The following is a 21,847-nucleotide window of genomic DNA, read 5'->3' as shown; positions in this document are numbered from 1 at the left end:
AATTTTTTTTTTTTTTTAAATTGTAGACCTGTAAGTTACTGAAATATGTCCGAAGAGGGTTCTAGTAGATATCATGAATATAAAAAAAAGTTTGAAACACACAATCATGTAAAAAAAAAAAATGTACTTTTAATAAAATCCTAACCTATTTTTTTGGCATAGAAATTTTTGTTTATATTGTGGGCTTGTAATTCTTGGGATTAACTCCCGGGTATGATAATTATATTTATTTATTATAATATATTCATAAATTATAATATAATACATAATTATAAATATTAATTTTAAAAAATTATGAAATAATAGACAACAATGTCATCTAAAAATAAAATATAAAAATGTACTTTTATTTCATGTTGTGTCGGATTGCAATATAACGTTTGTTAACATTTTTAACCACCTGGTCAGAAAAGTTCGGGTTTAACACTTTTTGCAAGTGTTTTTACACCAAACATGGTCGGGTTTAACGGCCAGGTGGTTAAAGAACTATAGTTATGTCTGTCCCAAACTTTCTCCCTAGTTGTGGGCAGGCTGTCAGGTTTATATTATTCCAGGGCTCAGCTAGAAATTTGGAGCCCTGGAGTAATACAAACCCATCCTGGTAAAAAGGGATGAAAAAAATATGACAAGGGTTCTAATATTCCTCTCTTCTGCTATGTTCGTAAATAAAAAACAGGACAGGAAGAGAGAAAATGTGACAAAGCTCCACACAGCTATAAAAAACCCCAAAAACAAAGGTTCCAACCCTTCGCTGTTCTATCCAAAGCCAAGGAAAACACATTTAGTTGGACATCTCTAATATTTTACACATTGTGTGTCTAATATTAACACATCACACCACATTCATCTTCCTTATGGGATTCTCATTTCATGAAGACCCGTTGCTGATGTGTTTATTATTTTCTACAGTCTGTGACCTCCTGGTATGTTCTGTAAAAAGGAGACTCCTATTCAAAGCAAAATTACCATCATGAAATGAACATGTGTGCAGTAATAAAAGAATATACAGTTAGGTCCATAAATATTTGGACAGAGACTTTTTTCTAAATTTGGTTCTGTGCATTACCACAAATTTAATTGTACCTGCATTGACTCTCCAATACTGCTGTGACATATTGAAAATATTGAAAGGGCCATGACAACAGTTACTGAGCTGAACTGTATGTGTGAGGATTACAACTCCTGTCAGGTTTTTACTCCCATTCCAAGTCTTTATTCGATAGATTTCTTATCACTAAAAGGGTAACAAAGATTTCACCACAGAGGAAGTGACAGAAAATCCAGAACACAGCAATAACCAGTGATTAGAATTCTAACCTTCCCTTTTCTGGTTTATTGGTATTATTTTTTCTCTTCTTGCCTAGTGAAATCATTGTCTGCAGACTGTAAATGAAGCATAACAGTATATGTATGCATAGATTATATACAGACATAATACCGGTCATCCTGCATTAGGAAAGTGTGCCGGACTGACTTGTCTTATTACAGGACACCCCTCCCCAGGTGAAGGTTCGTAATAAATTTACAGCACAGATCTGAAACAAATGCAAAAAACGCCAACATTCACATAAGAACACACACGCCTCTTAGATGATATTTGCTTACCGCAGAGTTTAGCTTTAATGCACCTGATGTGTAAATCAATTTACTTATACTCTAATAATATAGATGTGAGTGCAGAATCTGATCTCAAAGGCGTATACATATCCCATTACGCACAGAAGCTGACAGATCTCCATTCACAAGAGTCAAATTCCTAATTAGTTACTCAAAGCAAGAATTAACCAGTAACTTACCTTTCTGATGTAAAAACAGCAATCCCACTGCTATACTATTTTGTTTGAGCTTTACTAACACTTACAGCTGACTGAATGGCTCAGATTTCTGCACAATCACTGAAAAAAAAGAGAATGGGAAACATCTACAAAATAAGTACTGTATTAGATTTATAAACTTTGACAAAAAAGTCTTGGTTAAACCAACGTTTGTTTGCAAACATTGCTGTGCTTTTTAGATTTATTTTTTCATTATAATGATTTACAAGGCTTTTGATTAATAGACAAAATAGCATACAATAACTAAACCATAAAGAAATGAATAGTAAAAACAGAAAAGAAAAAAAAAAAAAAAAAGATAACTTCCAACCCCATTTTACATAAGAGCATAGTGTTATCAGGGATATTTGCACCAAACGAATCCCTGTATCATCTCAAAGGAACTCATTTTGCCGGGCAAAACTAAGTTGTTTATCATTCTGATCACGTGTTTGCAAAGAGCAGGCAGAAACAGCTTAGTGCAATCAGATTAACTCAAACAGGTCATGGAACCCAGAAATTAGGGAGCTGTAAATATTTTACAGTGCACTTACTGCAACTGATACTCTCAGTTTACAAGCATTTATTACTATATGCTTCTTACTGAGGTGGCTGGTAATATGGTGGCTGTGGGCATGGGAAACCACCCTGCTGTGCTGGGTAAGGTGCCTGACCTGCCTGTGGTTGGTATAAATATGGGGGCATGGTTTGGCCATACATGTATGGATTATAGCCAACAGGCATTGGCATCCCATAATAACCTGTATATCCTGGGTAGGTTGCAAATGGGGGACCCTGTGCCTGTGATGGAATGGTGCTGGAGAGAGGCTGTGAGGGCACAGGGGCTGAAGCATTTGCTACAGGAGGAGCAATATTTTGTGCTGCACTAACAGGAGCAGCAGGTGCACTTGCAGGAACTGTAGGTGGAGGGGGACGGGGTGGTGGTTGTTTAGCAGGATAAACAGTCCAGGGTGCTGGAGTTGGAGTGCTTGCAGCGGCATTCTGATAACTTGGTACTGCTGGCATTGAAGGTGCACTTGGCTCTCTGGCAATACTTTGCTGCAAATCTTTCAGCAGCTCATCTCGTTCCGTCTTTCGGGCAAAGACAATATCACTGCACTTGCCTTGGAACTTCAGAAGGATTTCGGTAAGGTCATTATAGAACTTTGTTCCTTCTCTCAGATTAGCTACAAGTTCTACATAGCTGTCATGCCCTGCAGCCAATTTCTTTAAGACTTCTTCTCTCAGATTTGCTTCGCTATTTGATTGCCTCATTTTTGAAAACTCTTGATGGGAAACTTGAATATTGCCGATTATTTCCTCCTGTTTGGTCAGGTTTCTCTGTACTCTGTCAGTATAGCTTCCATAGACTCGGTCAAGTTCAGTCACAGACAAGGCCTCTTCGTTAATAGCACCATCTTGTGCCAGAGCGGTGAGAAATTTGGATGTCATGTCAAAATTGACAGATTTAATGTCATTTTCAAGTTGTTCTCTTTCCTTCTTTATCTCATCCAGCTGGGCCAACAATGATTTCAAGGTGTTCACAACCTCACTACCCTGCATGGTCTTTGCAGGGTTTGCAGATGGGATGGCTGCGTTGAGCTCTGCTTCGGGCTTACATAAGATTGCTATGGCTTCTCGCTGAGATTGGTAGCGCTCTTTCACAACTGCGTCTGCGGCAATGGCTTTATCCAAAACATTACGGAGATTGCTGCCCTCGGCTCTCAGCGGTTTGTAGAGCTCAGTAGAAGGAGTTCTCTGCCATCTTTCTTTGAACTTGGATTTTAGGTCGTTATCTGTCGCCTCTTCTTCATCCAAAAACTTAAGGGACTCATCCAGAATTTCTCTATTTCTCTGCAGAAGCTCTGGCAGGTCTCTGATCAGCTGGTCAATTGTCTGAATGCCACCTTGCTCGATAATGGCCTTGGATTTTTGTAAAATGGACTGGGGTACGCTGTCACCAGAAACATCCTCGATGGCGGCAGGGAGATTGAGAGAGGCGAGAACGCCATTACACAAGACGGTGGCATCTCTCATCCTGGCAATGCTTGTGTTGATGAGCTCAGCCTTCCTCTGGTTATAAATACTCAAGGACTGCTGTACAGCGAGCGGTACCATTTTCTCAAACAGATCGCTGTACTTCTGACTCAGAGGGATCACAATTGGTGTTGGTTTCACCAGAGGCGCTTTTCCCACCGGCTCCAGATCTTTTAAATCCGGCACTCTGTCATGGTAAATGAAATCGTTGTCTTTTTTGGCAGCTGTCAGGGCACGGTTTATTTTATCCGACAGGTCTTTGACGTTGACGTATTCGTCGTACCTGGAACTGACGGTTTTGACCAGATCTGCGGCGTGCTGCAACCTGCCGATTTCCTCTCCGAATTTCTTCTGCTGTTTGGCCAGGACAGACTGGTGGTATTGGGCCTGGGCCTGCATGATGCAGTGCTTGGCGGCCAGCACTGGGTACACCTCCTTGGGCAGAGCATCTTTGTACTGGCACTGCTTGAAGGCATCTCCATAGAACTCAGCAGCCTGGTTGGCCAGCTTGGCAATGACAGCATCCTTCATCTTGTCTCTGGTGGCCTTTAGGAAGATCACCTCCTGGGCCTGGGCCAGCATGATGACGCTCAGGGTGCCCACTGTGTCTGGGGAGATGTCCACCGTGGGCTCCCGGCTGAGGGCAGACAGCACGGTGTCTTTGATGTGGGAGAAGGCCCCGCTGGCCAGCTGGTAGAACCTGGAGGCGGCCTTCAGGGCCTCGTCGTTGTCCAGGTTCTGCTCGGAGGCGATCTGGCTGGCCAGGGCCCCCATGTTGAAGAGCACGCAGGTCTTCTCATAGCCCAGGCTGGCCAGGGCGAGCTTGACGGAGCCGCCGAACAGAGAGCCCTTATCGAAGGCGTCTTTCCAGGTGAAGGTGAGGCAGAGCTGGCCCTCGGAGAACGGGAACTTGGGCTCGATGGAGCTCAGCTGGTCGTAGTATCGCATGACGGTCTCCAGCGAGCTCTCATGTTTATCCAGCGGCCGGCCCACCGCGCTCTTCCGCAGTTTATTCAGCTCGTCCACCGCCCGGCAGTACTCGGCCTGCTCCTCCCCGGCAGGGTACGTGTTCTGGATGAACTTAGTCAGCGGCTTCACCAAGTCCACCTCGGACGACTTCTTCAGGGGCACCGAGATAAAGGTCGCCATGGCTGAAGGGAGGCTGCTGAGACGGCTGGCTGGCTGTACGAGCCGCTCCGTGTGGAGGTTCTGTCAGTATCGGCCGAGAGAGCTGCGACTTCCGGGTGCCTCCCCCTCCTCAGATCACACAGCTGCCTGAGTCACCTGAAAGGGGAGAATGCATTGTCATTTCCTGGTCACCTGGGAGACACGGCCGGGACATGCGCGCTGTGCTCATACATACCGAGCGGCCTCACCAACACAAGCCCGACGCTGCATGGAGTCCGGGCCCATCATGGAGGAAGGCCGGGGAGGAGCCGGGGGCGGGGGACTCCGCTCACTTCCTGCACTCAGTCCCTGCTCTGCCAAGTTACCAAACTTTTCTACCACTGCGGGTAGGACAGAGCCTGTCCGGGGGCCACACACTACAGCATGCTGGATCTGCTCTGCCTGGGGGTGGAGGGGTCAGGGCGATAGAAGGGAGCAGTGCGGGGTGCAGGCAGGTACATCAAAGCAGGCAATGATCTGATCGGTGTATGGGGCAGGCAGCGATCTGATCGGTGTTTATGTTTTGCACAGGTAGGGATCTGATCGGTGTATGGTACAGGCAGCGATCTGATCGGTGTATGCTGCAGGCAGCGATCTGATCGGTGTATGCTGCAGGCAGCGATCTGATCGGTGTATGGTGCAGGCAGCGATCTGATCGGTGTATGGGGCTGGCAGACATCTGAGCTGGTTATCATTGTTCAGCAGCTTTGGAGCCCTCCGATCTAACCTGTGGCAATATGATTAAGAAGCCAGATGTGAAGGTTGTCCTTCTGGGGGACATGAATGTGGGGAAGACCTCCCTGCTGCACAGGTACATGGACAGAAAATTCCAAGATACAGTCAGCACAGTCGGAGGAGCCTTTTACCTAAAGCAGTGGCGATCGTACAACATATCCATATGGGATACTGCAGGTAAAGTATTACAATGCACCTTAATGTACAATGTTCATCATGTGACTGCATTACCTATCTCCTTTTCTTACCCCCTGCTGTATTATAATGCTGATGGCTGCCTGGGTAGGGGCGCTGATGGTGATAGTAGAGAACCAAACCAGCAAAATGTGTTTTAGAAAAGATTCCTAAAACACATCAAATCCTAAAACACAGATCAATTGGGAGCGGTGTCACCCTTTAAAAAGAAGTCCTCCGCTATCTATGGAATACAGTGCAGTGTTATATATATGGGGGCTGGGATTTAAAGCTGTTGTAATATGTTTTGTGCAGCACCAATGCAAACAAAAGGTAAAAAGTTGTATGGCCTGTGTCTTTGTTTCACAACAATGGTCTGCATTAGTGTGTTCTGGGAAAAAAGAAACCACAGGGCATGCAGCATTTTTGTGCAGCTCATTGACATGTTTGCAGTGCAGTAATAGAATGCGTTGCTTCATGCAGTGTGCAAACATTATGTTATATAGGGCTGTAAATACCACTGTATTGTGAATAGGTTGGATGGCACCAAGGTTAGAAAAATAATTCCTATGTTAGTGTATTGTGGTGTAAACAATCGCTGGGAATTTCCTATTTGCTCCAAGTATACTTTGCGCCATGGTTATCCGATCCCAATATCATTAAATCTCATAGAAACCTCCTAAATCTACTAAATATCTCAGGATGAAAAGAAATGTTTCAGTGAATTCAGATTCTACTACTACTGGAAAACCCCAAATCGTGCAACCCAGGCCCTCAGCTATATGCTGAAATGTCGTCATGGCCATATAATCTTTATGGTAAAGGGTTTTGTGTTAGTACAGCTATATAAACACATTTTTATTTGTTATTATGTATGCTGGGGTGACTTTCTACTGTTTTTTGTGTTAATGCAGCAACTCCTACATTTAGAGAACCTCTTTTTTATTTTAGCTGCTTTCCTATGATGGGAAGAGATTATGTGATGTGTCATCAATCTTTGCATTGCCATATAGAAAGTATGTAGCCAAAACTTTGCATGCAATCCAGGCGAAAATCTGCCGTGTGTACAGTCGTTGTCGTCCATCGTCCGAAAGACGGTCCTGCCGGATCCACGGACGATGGACGACAATCGATCCTAATGAAAGTGAAGGGGAGAGCGCGCAGCAGGGTGCCGCTCCGTCGCTCTCCCCCTCCCCTCTCCATAGAGCATGAACGGTGCTGTATGTAAAATTGCACGTGTGTACGCAGCTTTAGTAGAGGTGAAGTAACCATTATCTGGAATGATGTTCCTATGGAATAGTACACTTCTTGTTTTCAATGTCAGTAGTTATCAGGCACTGTCCAGATACAGGACAATATAGAAAACTTTACTCTTGTAAATACAAGTCACTGGATTTTGAGTGCTGATTAAATAACTATTGGAAGATGAATATAAGAGACATAAATATGTAAAATGCTAGATGCATGGTTATCTTTCCCCCCTTCACTTGCATTACGGTCGTTCGTTGTTCATGGATCAGCCAGGACAGATCCATGAACAATGTCGGACGACCGCTGTACACACATCGGATTCTCATCCAATACTGGCCCTGAAGCGATAATTGGACGACAATCATCTGACATGTGTACAAAGACTAAAGCTGCGTACACACTTCCAATTTTTATCGTTGGAAATGAACGACGAACGATCGATTGGGCAAAAATCGTTCGTAAAAAAAGTAACCAACGACGCCGACGAACGAGGATAGTCGTTGGAAATGAATGACCGGACCGGCGGATCGGATTGGACGACGATCGTTGACCATCTATCGTGTGTATGGTCGTTCATTGATCGTCCATGGTCTGAGCATGCGCGGTGAACGAACGTTCGCTCACTTCCTGTGGTGCACGTCACTTCCTGTATCGTTCAAACGATCGCATCTATCGTGTGTTCAATATCTGCGAACGATCATGTCGTTATCTGTATGTACAGGATCGGTGCTATACGATCATTCGCAGATATCGTGCAGGATCATTCGTCGTTCGTTTACCAACGATAATAATTGGAAGTGTGTACGTAGCTTAAGAACCAGGCTTTTCAGTTGCAGCGCTAGCAATATTAGCCTTTGAATAGGGGTGCCATTTAGAATGAATAACATGCACTGTGATGCTCATATGAAGTTGGTTAAGTGTTGCAGTACTGCATGCTAAAGCCCAGATTTTTATACTACAAGCTCATAGTTGTGAGTTTAATAATAAAGATGCTGTAAGAGAAATCAGGAAGCTGCAGATGTTTCTATTTAAGATTTTGAATTGCTGTACTGTCATGGTGATCTTAGTTTTAATTTTTTAAACCACTAATCCAGAACAAATATATAGATCAAAAGTTGTATTCTCACATTGGGAATCTGACATTCCCTCAAACATTCCCTGGTCAGAATCAATTATTGCCATTGAAGCACATAGACTTGGAAGATTCCCACGAGGGAATGTCTGATTCCCTTTTTTATATATAGAGCCCATTGACTTTAGAAACTGATTCAAGATATTGAAATGTGATGGCAAAGGAGCTCCGCAATGGCAACATCCATACATTTCTAAGCATAAGTTACTTTGGAGAGGGTAGAATTCATTCTTGTTATAATTCATCATTGTTGCTAAATCTGTGACATTGATTTAGCTAACTTAGTGTATGTACTCTAGAATCTACAACCAGATCTGGAAGAATTTTCTTTCCTAATTTTTTGGATTTTTTTTCATTTTTAAGCTGGATCACATCTATGCCTATGTGGCGATGCACATTAAAGAATAAAACACAAGTTTAATACACTTTGCATGTATATAGATGATGTAAATAGACATGCATCCAAACTAAAGGTATTTTGTTTATATATCCACAAAATGTGCATTACAATTTATTTAAATGGCACCTTACAGACATATACAGTAAAACCTTAGCCACATCCAATCCGAAGACACAAAAATGAATATGTAAGAACCACATCCAATGACCGGTAAATCTGCAATAGATTACATTGTTTGTTTTTGGGTTTAGATAACCCCCTGAAGAGCTATTAGAAGAAATGGGCTTCCTAAAAACGCTTTTATTGTTGGCGGTGGTGATAACATGATGATATTTATTTAGTGTCAGACATCTAATCAGACCTTTAAAGCTGTTTCCTAAACACCTTTTAGAACTCATTAATGGTTTATTAGTTTAATGGCGAACTGCTATACTGAAGCTTAAGTTATGATGTAGGAATTTGGCTGTCAGAATGGACGAGGAAATAAATGCATAATGTGACCTGAGTAGCAATGTTAGCATTTCTTCTGTCAACAGCTGAAGGCCATCTGTTATGTACAGTCCAACTTCACTTGGCCATCTGACTGTTGTTCATTTGCTTAATGCTTAGGATAGCTGGGCTGTAATAGGTTTAAAAACTTTTATGCAACTGTAAATGCAGGCAAGGGTTTACATACCAACCCCTTCCCCTCATATGTATCTTCAGGGCTCCATATGGGCATAGCTAGTGTCAGGTTCAAGATCTGGACTTGTTGCTTATAGGAAGTTGTGCTATTTGTAACGTACTTGTGGTTATATTAGTTAACTGTATTAACTCTCTTATAACTCATTATAGGATTTAAACAGTTTTGGAATAGCCTCTGGTTAGTGTTTACTTTTCTGCAGATTTGCATATTTACTCTGTGACATGGCACACAAATACCAACTTATTTACTTTTACTGAAAAAATCCTGTTTCTTATTTGGTTTGTGTGATCTCTTTGCTAGCAAAAATTTGGCATATTTTGGGTTGGCTGGTGAATAAAAAATATATTAACTTGTTTTAACCTGGTGGTCAGTAGGAAAAAAACCTCTTACATTGCTGGTCAGGGTCTGGAAAGAATGTCACCCTTACAGAAAGCCAAAAGGATCAATGGTGTCAGTCAAACTGACTGGGCAGTTGGGAATTGCTCATTGCTCAAGGAACCCACAGCAATCCCCGGAAGAACCCTAAGGTTCCACTGAACCCTGGTTGAGAAACACATGTAGATTTTTATTTAACATCTGATTTCTGATCCCATAAAATGAAGGAGTTGGAGTGAATCTAAAGTTGTATTTGCATGTAACAGTGCTTAAGCACAGGCGGGTAAATTCCAGTTTCTTTCTGTCTCATACATGTGTGAGCTGTGTTTTGGGACTTCCAATCGATCGACGGTCAGCAGATTAGCTTGTTTGTACTAGGCTTGATTCTCTTTCATCTAGAAGTCATCACTTTAAATATATGGTAGACATACAGACCTACAGCTATAAGATTTCACACACAGGAGTGCCTAGGCACACTCACACAAAGTGGCACGCATGTGCCATTGATCGTCCCCTTCTGATCACTCTGTGCCATTCATTGTCCCCTTCTGATCACTCTGTGCCATTCATTGTCCCCTTCTGATCACTCTGTGCCATTGTGGGGGGTGCTTTATTTTAATTGTTTGAGCAAAAATCGGGGGGGGTGGCTTATTTGATGGGGATGCCTTATCATCGGGGAAACATGGTATATCAATGAGAGTTTAGGGCTGCTAGGACTGAATGAACATTCCAGTCCATGAAGATTTGGGGGAAGATAGCAGCACCAATACAAGGACAGGAAATTGCAATCTAATTTTTTTTTGCAATTGAGGTTTGAGGTTATGTGGTATGCCCAGAATCCACAACTGGTAAAAACTTTAATTGAATCCCCAGAAGTCCTTAATTTCATAAATTTTATACTTCCTTACCTAATTTTGTTGCTTGGTACTTTAGAAAACATTCTCTGTGATCAATTGTGACTGTTACTTATATGTTAATGACAAAAGTGCAATAATCTTCTTAGGGAATTAGGTAGGGGGCCTCTTGGTGGTGTCTTGTTTAATATACTGTTTTATTAAATGTTCCTTTATAGGCCGATGTCTCTCTCCACACATATTTTGTGTGCTACACGATGCCATAAAATAATATTCTGTGCAACACGCTGATATTCACAGAAACATTCCCTGGTGGAATATGAATTGCTGCCATTGAAGCACATGAATTTAGAAGATTCTCCATCAGGGAATGTTTCAGTGAATGTCAGATTCATTGCTTCATAAATATAGAAAATAAATATACCCCAGTATGTTATTTTTCTGTAGAAGATCTGAATAGTTATTAGCAAACCTTTATGTGGTTGAGGTTTCTTTGTTACCTTTAAACACACTTCCTTTCTGATCATTTTAGTTGATTGGCACATTGCTTCCTAATTGTGGATGGATTTAGGAGTTTAACTACCTTGGAGACCTGGGTGTTAAAATAACTTTCTAACTAGATCTTTTAGGAAACATTCTGTGGAAAAACACAGTGCATTAAAGTGTTCAGATTCTATTATATATTTGTAGTTTGTATATATCTGTGGACTTTACTAGTCTTTTGGCTATACTCCTGGCTGGTTGGCTTTATTATCTTTTGTGAACATGTTAATATACTTCTTTTATTTAATTTGTCATTTACAATCCTTGACTTTACAAACTTCACTCTTACCCATTTAATTTATTGTTGTCATCTGTTTTTCCAAATCTAAAACATAAACAAATTCAAAAAAGAAAACAAAGGGAATTTAAAGGCATAAATATAAATGCAGGATCACTAAACAAAAGACCACCAACAGTAGCCCATGCTCATCCCATGTTCCATCCATTCCTTTCATAGAAGAGAACTGGTTGACTAGCCTGTCTGTACAGCAATTGTTGTTATGAAATAAGTGATTGTTTCAGGTGATGGAATTTAAAGTATTAGGAGCCTATTCCCACCTCTTATACTTTAAGAACAGGATGAGGTTAGGTTTCATCTATCTCCCCTAAAGCATGTACAAGGTGGAGACTTGTCTTTTAGCTGTTAAGATGAGCACGAAAACCTGTTCCTTCCATAGCCCCCACATACTACTTCTTGTAATTTAGACCTCAGGATATGAGTACATAGTTGTGAACACTTTACAGATACTGGTGTGTGTTAAAAAATGTAGGTGGTGGAAAATACAAGTATCTGTGTCCTAATCACTAGCTTATGTGGTTAGAAAAGCTTACAGCAAGACAGTTGCTCACATGAAAAATTCCAACCAAAAAAACAGACCAGTTTAGCAAAAGAGGATATTTCCGTGTTGGTGTTGAAATAGCAGTCTACAGATATGTGAGGTCAGATACCCTTTCTTGTTCAGTGTTATGAAACCTGATGTTGAAATGCTTATTTCTTACTCTATAGCAAGTGTTTACTATTATCAAATGTGACTTTCAGCTTTCTGATGTTCTATAATCTATTTACTGCGAAAGTCCATGATCTACAAGCATATTATTTGTTGTTCATATTATAATTTAGTTGAGTTTACTGTAACTTTTCTTTTCAGCAGGGTTTTCTAGTCTGTTAGTGTTTATTTCTGGTACCATACTTGAAGAGAAGAGTAAACCTCAATTAACACGTGAGATTACTGCCTCACACACACTGTATCAGCACATAGGCTTTGTTAAAGAGGCTGAAAAGGACAGAAAGGAAATATCAAACAGAGGAGAAACAACACAGGTAGGTAGGGAGGGAAATCCATTAAATAGGGAATGGGGTGGGCTCAAGATACCTGCTCAACTTCTATTGTTTGTAGTGTGGAAGTCACAATGTGAAGAGAAATTGGACTAGTTACTTTCAGGACTATCTACAAGTGTGAAAAGTAAAGCCGCAGTGTTAAGCTTTAATGCAAAGATTTAGCCTCTTTGTCTCCTGCCTTCTTACTAGATATTGCCAGGGGTCCTCCCTATGATTGAAAATTGGATATGTTATACTAATAGGAGGTCATATGTTACTGCAGTGTTTAGATGTGCACAAGCCCTAAAATGTATATGTTAGACTTTTTTTTTTCTGTAAAATTTTATGTGCCTTAATGGCAAAATAATCTAAAGAAAGCTTTACTATAAGAAAAGAAAAGACTGGCACCTGGTTCAGTTTAAAACTTGGTTCTCCAGTATATGGCCAGCAATCCAGAACTTGGCCTTCTACTAATACATAGCAGCCTCTCTCTTCTGTAAAACAACTCCTCTAATTCGCCTAATCCATCAGGCTGCTTTAGATTATATAATCTGTGAACACAAGGCAGAAAAAGGGGTACTAAGAGACTTGCTATGCAGACCATCTACATTCGACTATATATTACTTTACTCATGACGTCTCCATTCTGTATTGTGAGTGTCTGACCTTTTACATTTTACACTCGTGACCCCTGCACCCTGTACATTTTACACTCGTGACCCCTGCACCCTGTACATTTTACACTCGTGACCCCTGCACCCTGTACATTTTACACTCGTGACCCCCTGCACCCTGTACATTTTACACTCGTGCCCCTGCACCCTGTACATTTTACACACTCCTGACCCCTGCACACTGTGCATTACATACTTCTTACCCCTTCAGTCATTGTAAAGAGCTGTTTACATACCCCCCATGTCTGGCCTTTCGGGTGTTGGAAAATGTGTCCTCTTTTTTCAGGAGGAAAGAGGTTGTGTAAATCTGTCTGAGGCCCTTAAAGCAGACCTATCAACTGGATTTTTACTTTACATAAAAGGGTAAACAACCCTTTTATGTAAGGTAAATGTTATCTTCTATTTGGGGTGGGGTTTGAATAAAAACACAGAGCCTCCTGGGATACCCACATGACACATGTGTGACACACATGAACCTGTCACAAAAGGTACAAGAACTGGAAAAAGTCTAATAATGGCATTTTGTTAAAGAACAATCATTATCATGTAGTCCATAAATATACACTTCTTTGCTTTTGAACTGCTATGCTCTGTACTGCTCACATGTCTTACATTCCTGAAGAAAGCTTCCCACTCTTGGAAATATTCCCCTTCCCACTTGCATTTCAAGGCCAATAACTTCTTTGTTAGTATCCATGTATACTCCTAATTTCCATTCTGTGTATGAAGTTTTGTAAAACTGTGGGTTTAAAAGCAATGCTAGTTTATGTAATAAGAAAAACAGCAAAGTGAAGTAACCTTCTACTTTAGTTGTTATTGTACAGTTTGTCTCTTTTTGTTAAGAATGAATCTATATTATATTTTCAAATAAATACATAAACTGACCAAAAGTTAAAAGAAGTGAAAGGCTAAAATTTTGATTATAAAGGCACAGATCTTCTTAATTTTGTATGCAGTTTCCTTGCCCCATAGAGTATGAAAGGAGTATTACTGCTTTATGCTCCAGTTGTAGTGTCTGTTTTGAATATTTATTGTGCTATTCATTCTCCATCCTCTTTTCCCACCTGTAATATTGTCAGGTAGGTGACAAAACAATTTTGTGTTTAATATCTCTGTATCACCTATTTGTTTATTGGGCATTACATTAGCAGTGTCCTTATATTCTGTGTTTCTAGTAAGTAAGGTGGGGGTAGATAGCTGATGATGGAAACATAAATCCAAACCAGAAAATCACAGCGGTGTCATCGTCTTATTTAGGAAAGTTTCTTGTTAAACAGAAGTTATAATCTGAGCACCAGAGAGGTAAATTTACCAGCTCTTCTACTTCATTTTTCCATGGTTGTTTTAGTATCATTAAAGCAGCGGTTGCCAATCTTTTTTACTCCCGCGGACCACTAAAATTATAGGCTCCTGACCGCGCATGCCTGTAATTTTAGTGGTCCGCAGGAGTAAAAAAGATTGGCAAGATTGGGGAGCTGGTTGTCAATCATAACGTCATACCCTGCCCAGTCTGCCATCACAGGTCTGAGCCTGCGATGGGAGAGTGGGCGGGTTGTGTTGTGAAACACAGCCCACCCACTTCCCTGAGCCAGGGATTTGCTCGGGGTACATGGTCCGCGGCTCTGGCCGGTGCATCCCCCCAGCTGGATCCTTCTCCTGACCCTGCTCGGGGGTGCACCGACCAGAGCCGCGGACCCCCAAAATCACCGGTTGGCGACCGACCGCTGCATTAAAGGGTATCCTGTATATGTGATCTACCTCTATTAATGCCACCTGTACCAGACTTAAGATGTGTTGTGGCTTTTACTTTTTTTTTATTCTCTCACATGTGTAAGATCATGGAAAGCATGAGGACCACCATAGAGTGGTGCTGTTTACAGAAAGTGAATGTTTTTTTCACTGTAGTCCTAAACAATCTGCTTGTATTTAATGCATGTTAGTCCTTTCCCAGATACAATTCCTTGCGCACAGAAGTCCTGGTGGCAACTGTGTGCTGGGACGGCACAACTAGCCCACCGAGGCTGAGTGGGAGCATGCTATAGGCGAAGGGTGCAGCATTAGATTGGGGGACTGGTGTCTGGCTAGCACTGGTGGTGCTGGACCAGGGCCTTACACTGGCCATTAGAATGGGGAAGAAAGATGATTTAAAGCGGAAGTAAACTAAAAAAAATTTGACTCGCCTTTTCTGGATTGGGTCCTGCATCGTCATGGAATCATTCTTCATACCGGCGGGCGCAGACATGTACTTTGCCCTTCTTCTGCCTACGTCACCCAATCTCACACTGCATGGGGGTGAGATCGGGCTACGTAGCCTGCGGGAGATGGTGGAGGGAAAAAGTGCCAATCCCCATTGAAGAAAAAGATTCTACTGGACATTCACAGAAAGAGCAGCCAGAAGCCTCCTGGGATGCGTGACATATATATCCCAGGAGGCTCTATGCTCCCATTACACAAAAAAAGTTTTAAACCCCTCTACCCAAAAAAAGATAATTTTTACCTTATATTAAAGTGTTGTCTGCTGGGATTTTCATGTACAAGCATTTCTAGGGTTTACATACCTATTGAACTGCAGTTCTCTGGGCAAAAATACCTTGTTAATGCAAAGACAGAGAAGCATGGCCTGACTAGTTTAAGTTGAGAGAGGCACAATTAATTTAAATAACCATTTGATAAAACTTAGCAATACAGAAGAGCATCTCTGAATTCACAACTTATTGAAGCTTAAACATGAGCTGCAGCAGCAGACCACACTTCTGCCAGCTAAGTACAGGTACCCGAGGCTACAGTTTTCACTGGCTCCCCAAAAACTGAAAAAAAAAAAAATAGTAGAGGATGAGAGAAGTCACAAAGTCACAAATCTCAGCTCAAATTGGTTTCCTGAGCATGACAATGAGTTCACTGTACTAATATGGGCTCTACAATCACCAGATCTCCGCTCAATAGAGCACCTTTAGGATGGGGTGGAATGGGGGATTTAAATCATAAATATTTAGGTGACAAACCTGATACAACTGTTTGATGCTATCATGTCAATATGGGAAAAAATCCCCATGGATTATTTCCATCACCTTGTTGAATCTGTTTTTTAGTATCACAGCAGTTCTGAAGACAAAAGTGTGTCCTAACCAGTACTAGCAAGGTGTACCTAATAAAGTGGTTGGTGGGTGTACAGATTATTCACTCAAGGACAGGTAGATGTATCTCCACACAACGGTCCCAAGACATACCTTTTTGAAATCATTCTTCTTACAACCTATAAGAGACTAACAAAGTGCTAGGACATGATAATAAACAGAACAGTAAAAATGTACTTACTGATAAACTCTGCAATCCAGTTTATTGACATCGTCAAAAAAATGAGTCTTGTAACAACAGCAATGATTATCCTGCAGAGGGAAATTCACAAAGCCAGTGTTCCTTCAGGATAAATCAATAAATAGTTGTTTTGTGATTTGTGAACCCTCAGAGGGCAGCTAGGGTGAATAGGTGAGCATTGCTTTCATTATACCTTCTTGTTGTTCCTTGAGCACTTGGCAGCACACACTGATAAATGCAACTGGATCTGAGCCATAGAGCACTTTAGTAAGGGCATGTATTCCAACAGGTGATGAAACTGAATCACAATACGTCTAGCTGTACAGAATCCAATATTTACAACAGTCAACAAAACAGGAGCAATGGGTACTAGAAGCTGAAACAAGTAATTGTTTAGTCTGATATCTATCTGCCTTTATTTGTATAAATGTAGTTCTACCTCGGGTAAAAGTGTTTTTTTTTCTCTTTACAGTACAGTTTCCTTATATGTTTATAGTGTCTGTATACTGAGGTGTGTTGAATCAAGTTAGGGAGCCCATTAAAAAAGCACCTCAACTTATACTGCAAAACAAGGTGGAGAGAAAGGAGGGCTTCCCAAAACTAGCATTAGTGTCTGTAAACACAGCTTTGGTGTTAGTGACCATAATAATAACCCCCAGCATTGCTATCAGTTAAAGCCAGCCTCCATGTTGGTGGTTAGTGGTGGTGCTAGTTTATTAGTTTTCTTTCGGTTGTTATAACTGTACTGTGTTTATTTCAGCGCCAGGGTCTCCACAATGTGCCCAACAGGTGGTGTTGCGCTGTGTGCGTTTCTTATGGCTGTAGAAGTAAAAGGAATGTGAATAAAATGTAAATGCATAATAATGAATCTATTACAAGCGCCAAATACTGTGTACAGATGTCATGTTATGCAACTTTTTCAGTTCTCTGTAATGATATAGGAAGTATTTGTCATGTGATATTTTTTTGTCATCTTGTCATGGTTTGTTTTACAGTCATGTGGAAAAAAATATTGCTGTGTGTCAGCCAAGATGTGTTGCAGATCAAGCAGACATTGTTTTTATTTTAAAATGAATGCTAGAATTATGAAGTTGGAAATGTGCTGTTTTGGCTCCTTTGCTCTTTCCTTTTAGCAGAAATCACCTTGTCAGCTGTATAGAGGCTGCATGGAGTCAGACCTTGAAGTACTTTTCTTCTTCTGGATGAAAAAGTCAATAGAGTGCAGTTAGAATACAAACTTGACAAAAGCGTGTTATGTGTTTAATACCTGACACAGTTCCTTTTTTATAACTTCTCTCTCTAAAGGTTCTTTTCTGCTGTGTTTGTAACCTCATCATATAAGTGGCATTACAAATCATTCATATCACATGGTGATGTCTCTCAGACACAAAAGGACCTGGGAGTTTGTCAGTCCTGACTTGAATACAATAGTCTGAGGAAATGTTAGATTCAGCAAATATTTGTGATGGATTTAACAAACTTCAAACCACTTTAGACGTTTTGGCTATAGCTTTAAACACCCTGCTGGCATTCATCACACAAGAAACCAACTATAATTGTTAGGATAAAGTGGGGAATGATTTGATCCCCTTTCAGGTTTTTACTATTGTCTGCTTCACAAATTAGGAATTGGGTGGCAGATCCAGCCCAGGAATTGTAGGCTTTACACCAAGGATCACTTTGTTGGGCAGAAGTTGCCTAAGTTGTTGCGCTGTGTGATATTGTTATGTGTTGTAAAAAAAATCTTGCAGCTTATTAGTTTCCAGATGTGTTGGCTGCCTGTCAGGCGTTTCCTATATTTTCACCTATTCTGAAAAAAAAAAAAAAAAACTTTTTTGTCACTAAACATGTTTCTTTTTGTTTATTTTCAATAAATGAGAAGATTTCACAGAATGAAAATATTATTGTTCCTGAAAATAGCAAACTGAACCAATCTAAGAGCTGTAAACTACAAAATATTACATTGTTTCCTTGGGCCATTGAATACACAGCAGCTTATGTATAGTTTAAATATCTGTACAAATAAATAGTAAAATACAATATCCAGTTAAAATTTTAGGGTTTATATGGGTTGCTGGACTTTTTGAGAGTACTTTTTATTTGCTCTTATTAAATAGGTACATTTTGTAAAAAAAGAAAAAAGTAACATATATGTCTATAATGGTCAGCACGGTGGCTTAGAGGTTAGCACTCTGGTTTTTACAGTGCTAGGTTCAAATCTCCCTCCCACATTCCAAACACATGCAGTTAGGTTAATTGGCTTCCCCCCAAAATTGACCTTAGACTGTGGTAATGATATATGACTATGGTAGGGACATTATATTGTGAGCCCCCTTGAGGGACAGCTAGTGACATGACTATGGACTTTGTAAAGCGATGCCTTATATGTCGGTGCTATATAAAAACTGTGTAATAATAAATATGAAATGGTGAATCCACTTTTTAAATCCTGCTTGTTAACATCCTGTTTTTGTTGTCTTCTAGGAAGGGAGCAGTTTCATGGCCTGGGTTCTATGTACTGCAGATCAGCCTCTGCCATTATCCTAACCTATGATGTTAGCAGTAAGCAGAGCCTCATGGAGCTTGAAGATCGCTTCCTTGGCCTCACTGATACAGCCAGCGAGGATTGCCTCTTTGCTGTTGTGGGAAACAAAATTGATCTGACTGATGACTATGAAGGAGAAGAAGAATCTGAGGGTGAAAGGCCTCGCACCTGTAGTACTTCCAAAGTTCGTAAACAGGTTTATTTAGAAGATGCCATTGCCCTTTACAAACGCATAATGAAGTACAAAATGGTGGATGAAAACCATGCACCAGCTGCAGAGAAGATGTGTTTTGAAACCAGTGCAAAGACTGGACACAATGTTGATGTTCTATTTGAGAGTGTTTTCAACATGGTTATACCATTGATTGTAAAGAAGAAAGCCAATGGACCAGAGGACACAATCAACCTTTCACAGGAAAGTACTGAGAAACATACCAAAACTGGCTGCTGTTAACTGTTTTCATACCAGTCGATGGAATTGATTGCAACATAAATATTAAGCTGAACACAAAATTCGCTCTATATTAGAAGAGGGCAGAATAAAGTAAACTGTAATTTGCACAGAATATGGCATGACATACTGAATACTCAAATTACTACCTAAATAATATTTGCGATCTTTAAAAAAGAACTGTTGTATGAAAAGAAATAAAAGTAGTGTATTATATATGGGCAAAGGGCAATATTAATGCACGATGTGTATTAACCCTTAACTTCCAAAATATTTCTGAACAAGCAGTAAAGTATTTTAAAGCAAGCCCTCATTTATCTCTGTTTCTTTACGCATTGGGGAGAAATTTGTTTTCAAAATTCACTGAAATCTTAGCTATATTTCTATTGCAAGATAGTATTTGTTGTACCATTTCAAAATTTATATCCTTACATTAAAAGCAGATAGAAAGGTCATCAGATATGGCTTGTTCTGAAGCTCTGTTATTGCTTGTTACAAATATGTAAATATTTTGGTGACTGTAGTCCGGTCACATGTGTAGTGTAGAAGGCCTGCTTTTTGTGCCTTTATTTATAACATTCTGATTTTTCTTACTTCCTTACAGGCTGATATAATACATTTTGACCATTTCTAAAAACTCTATTTTTTCTAAAGGAACGTGTTTGGGTACAGAATGTAGCATCTCGTTTTCAATATTAGTTTGCATCATGACATAGTTTGTTCTGGTCAGCTGCTTTGTGTTTTTTCCATGCCTGTCATACTTGTATTCCTTGCATTGTTTTGTACTAGAAAATATGGAAAATTATCCTTGACAAGTGATTTTTCACTAATTAAATACCATTGTTTGAACTAACTGAACATTCATAAATACAGGTATAACATTTACCTATCTATTGCTTTTATTTCGCCAATTGTGGTACAATAGCATTTTATCAAAAATCTCTTATTAAACAAGAGAGCCTTAAGTGCAACCCATGACTATTCCAAAGGGCTGTACATTTTCGTGTGTTGAGCTGCATTGCATCAATGGCCAAAACATTTCTTGTAGCACAACTCTCACGGTAGAAAATGTGATAATGAAATAAAACATGTCAGTGGTAGTAATAGTGACTCCCAACACATGTCCATAATATACCCCTCTGCACCCTCTTAACCCAATCCAGACAAGATTATACTTGTGCTCTTAGGTGGAGATCATGCCGTCTGACAGTACCAACTTTTATTTTAGTGACCGGTGCTAGGACAACCTTTTTTAATCTTTTTAACATGGGGGAGCTCTTGAAATAACTTTAGGTCTTCATGGAACCCCTGCTATAATTACAATACAGCTTGCAGTACATTAGGGTGATGATTAGTGGGAATAATGCCTCTTACATTGCTAGCCAATGGTAAGTATGACACCCTTATAGATAGCTAAAAAGATCATTAGAGGAACAAATTGGTCATGGCTCAAGAAACCCTTGGCAATCTTTGGAGAAACCCCAGGGTTTCATGGAATCCAGATTGAGGAACAGTTTTAGAACAAAGCACCTGGGATCCCATTGCCACTCAGGCTGTACACAGGGTAGAACACTTACTAGGTTAGGATTAGGCCTTCCCCTGGTTATTCACGTGCTACATGCCAGGGCCTCTGCTTCTTACGGAGGCTCTGAAATTTGACAATTGAGTGGCAGTGAGTGGGTCCTAACTTCAAAAGTTTACTCCTAATCGGCAGTTAAGAAGCCGCACAGCCTGAAGCTAGGGTCCAAGAGGCCCCACTGAAATAAATGTAAAATCTAAAAACAGATATTCACACTGTGCACTAGGCATTACACCAGATAAAGTTAAATATACTCCTGAAGTTCCTTTTCCAGTTCTTGAAAAAATGGAAGACAATTTTCTACACATTCAGCTACATATAGTTGTTTGTAAAGTAACATTTGAATTATTGATCTTAATGAACTATCTTCGGTTTCAAGTCTACTATTGCACAACAATTTTACAGTCTTGGCCTCATTACTAGAATAATTGTTATGTCCTGGAAGATAAATGGTGACTAGCATTCCACCTAACTGATCACCAAAAAATGGTACTGACCCGGATGTTTTGGGCCTGTTCACACAGAATTTCTGTGATATGCATTTGCATTGTAGTAACCGCACAACACGCTACTTTTACCAAGTCTGCTATACCTCTGTATACAAATAGTTTTATACTTGAAAAAAGTGCAGAGTATTTTGTGTATCCATTCATGCATTCAAATGACTTGCAGCACAATGGTGCTAATTTTTTTTTTTGTTAAGAAACCTGCAGATGAGGGCAGACATCTAAATCTGTACATCCTCCAGGTAAAGTGGAAGTACAAAATTACAGCGTGGCTGGCTGCTTATAGGCAGCA

At 40.3% G+C, this 21,847-nt stretch overlaps 2 protein-coding genes across 2 annotated transcripts; one reads left to right on the top strand and one right to left on the bottom strand.

The window, feature by feature from the left end:
- Positions 1-1,984: 1,984 nt before the first annotated feature.
- On the bottom strand, positions 1,985-5,353 carry PDCD6IP (programmed cell death 6 interacting protein). The gene is made up of 2 exons (XM_072411974.1): positions 5,215-5,353; positions 1,985-5,135 (listed from the first exon to the last, which is right to left on the bottom strand). Exon 2 carries the CDS (start codon positions 4,998-5,000, stop codon positions 2,415-2,417), a length of 2,586 nt encoding a protein of 861 aa, XP_072268075.1. The 5' UTR covers positions 5,001-5,135; positions 5,215-5,353; the 3' UTR covers positions 1,985-2,414.
- Positions 5,295-20,355, top strand: RAB20 (RAB20, member RAS oncogene family). The gene is made up of 2 exons (XM_072411986.1): positions 5,295-5,930; positions 18,959-20,355. Exons 1-2 carry the CDS (start codon positions 5,756-5,758, stop codon positions 19,471-19,473), a joined length of 690 nt encoding a protein of 229 aa, XP_072268087.1. The 5' UTR covers positions 5,295-5,755; the 3' UTR covers positions 19,474-20,355.
- Positions 20,356-21,847: the final 1,492 nt, after the last annotated feature.

This window comes from Pyxicephalus adspersus, chromosome 1 (assembly GCF_032062135.1).
Source record: "Pyxicephalus adspersus chromosome 1, UCB_Pads_2.0, whole genome shotgun sequence".
Classification (NCBI taxonomy): Eukaryota; Metazoa; Chordata; class Amphibia; order Anura; family Pyxicephalidae; genus Pyxicephalus; species Pyxicephalus adspersus.
Note: the sequence above shows the minus strand (reverse complement) of the source record. Positions and strands in the feature narration are given on the sequence as shown.

Coding starts and splice junctions, on each gene's coding strand:
- RAB20 (XM_072411986.1), top strand. CDS start 5,756: ATGATTAAGAAGCCAGATGTGAAGGTTGTCCTTCTGGGGGACATGAAT. Junction 5,931..18,958: donor ATCCATATGGGATACTGCAG/GTAAAGTATTAC, acceptor GTTGTCTTCTAG/GAAGGGAGCAGTTTCATGGC.
- PDCD6IP (XM_072411974.1), bottom strand. CDS start 5,000: ATGGCGACCTTTATCTCGGTGCCCCTGAAGAAGTCGTCCGAGGTGGAC.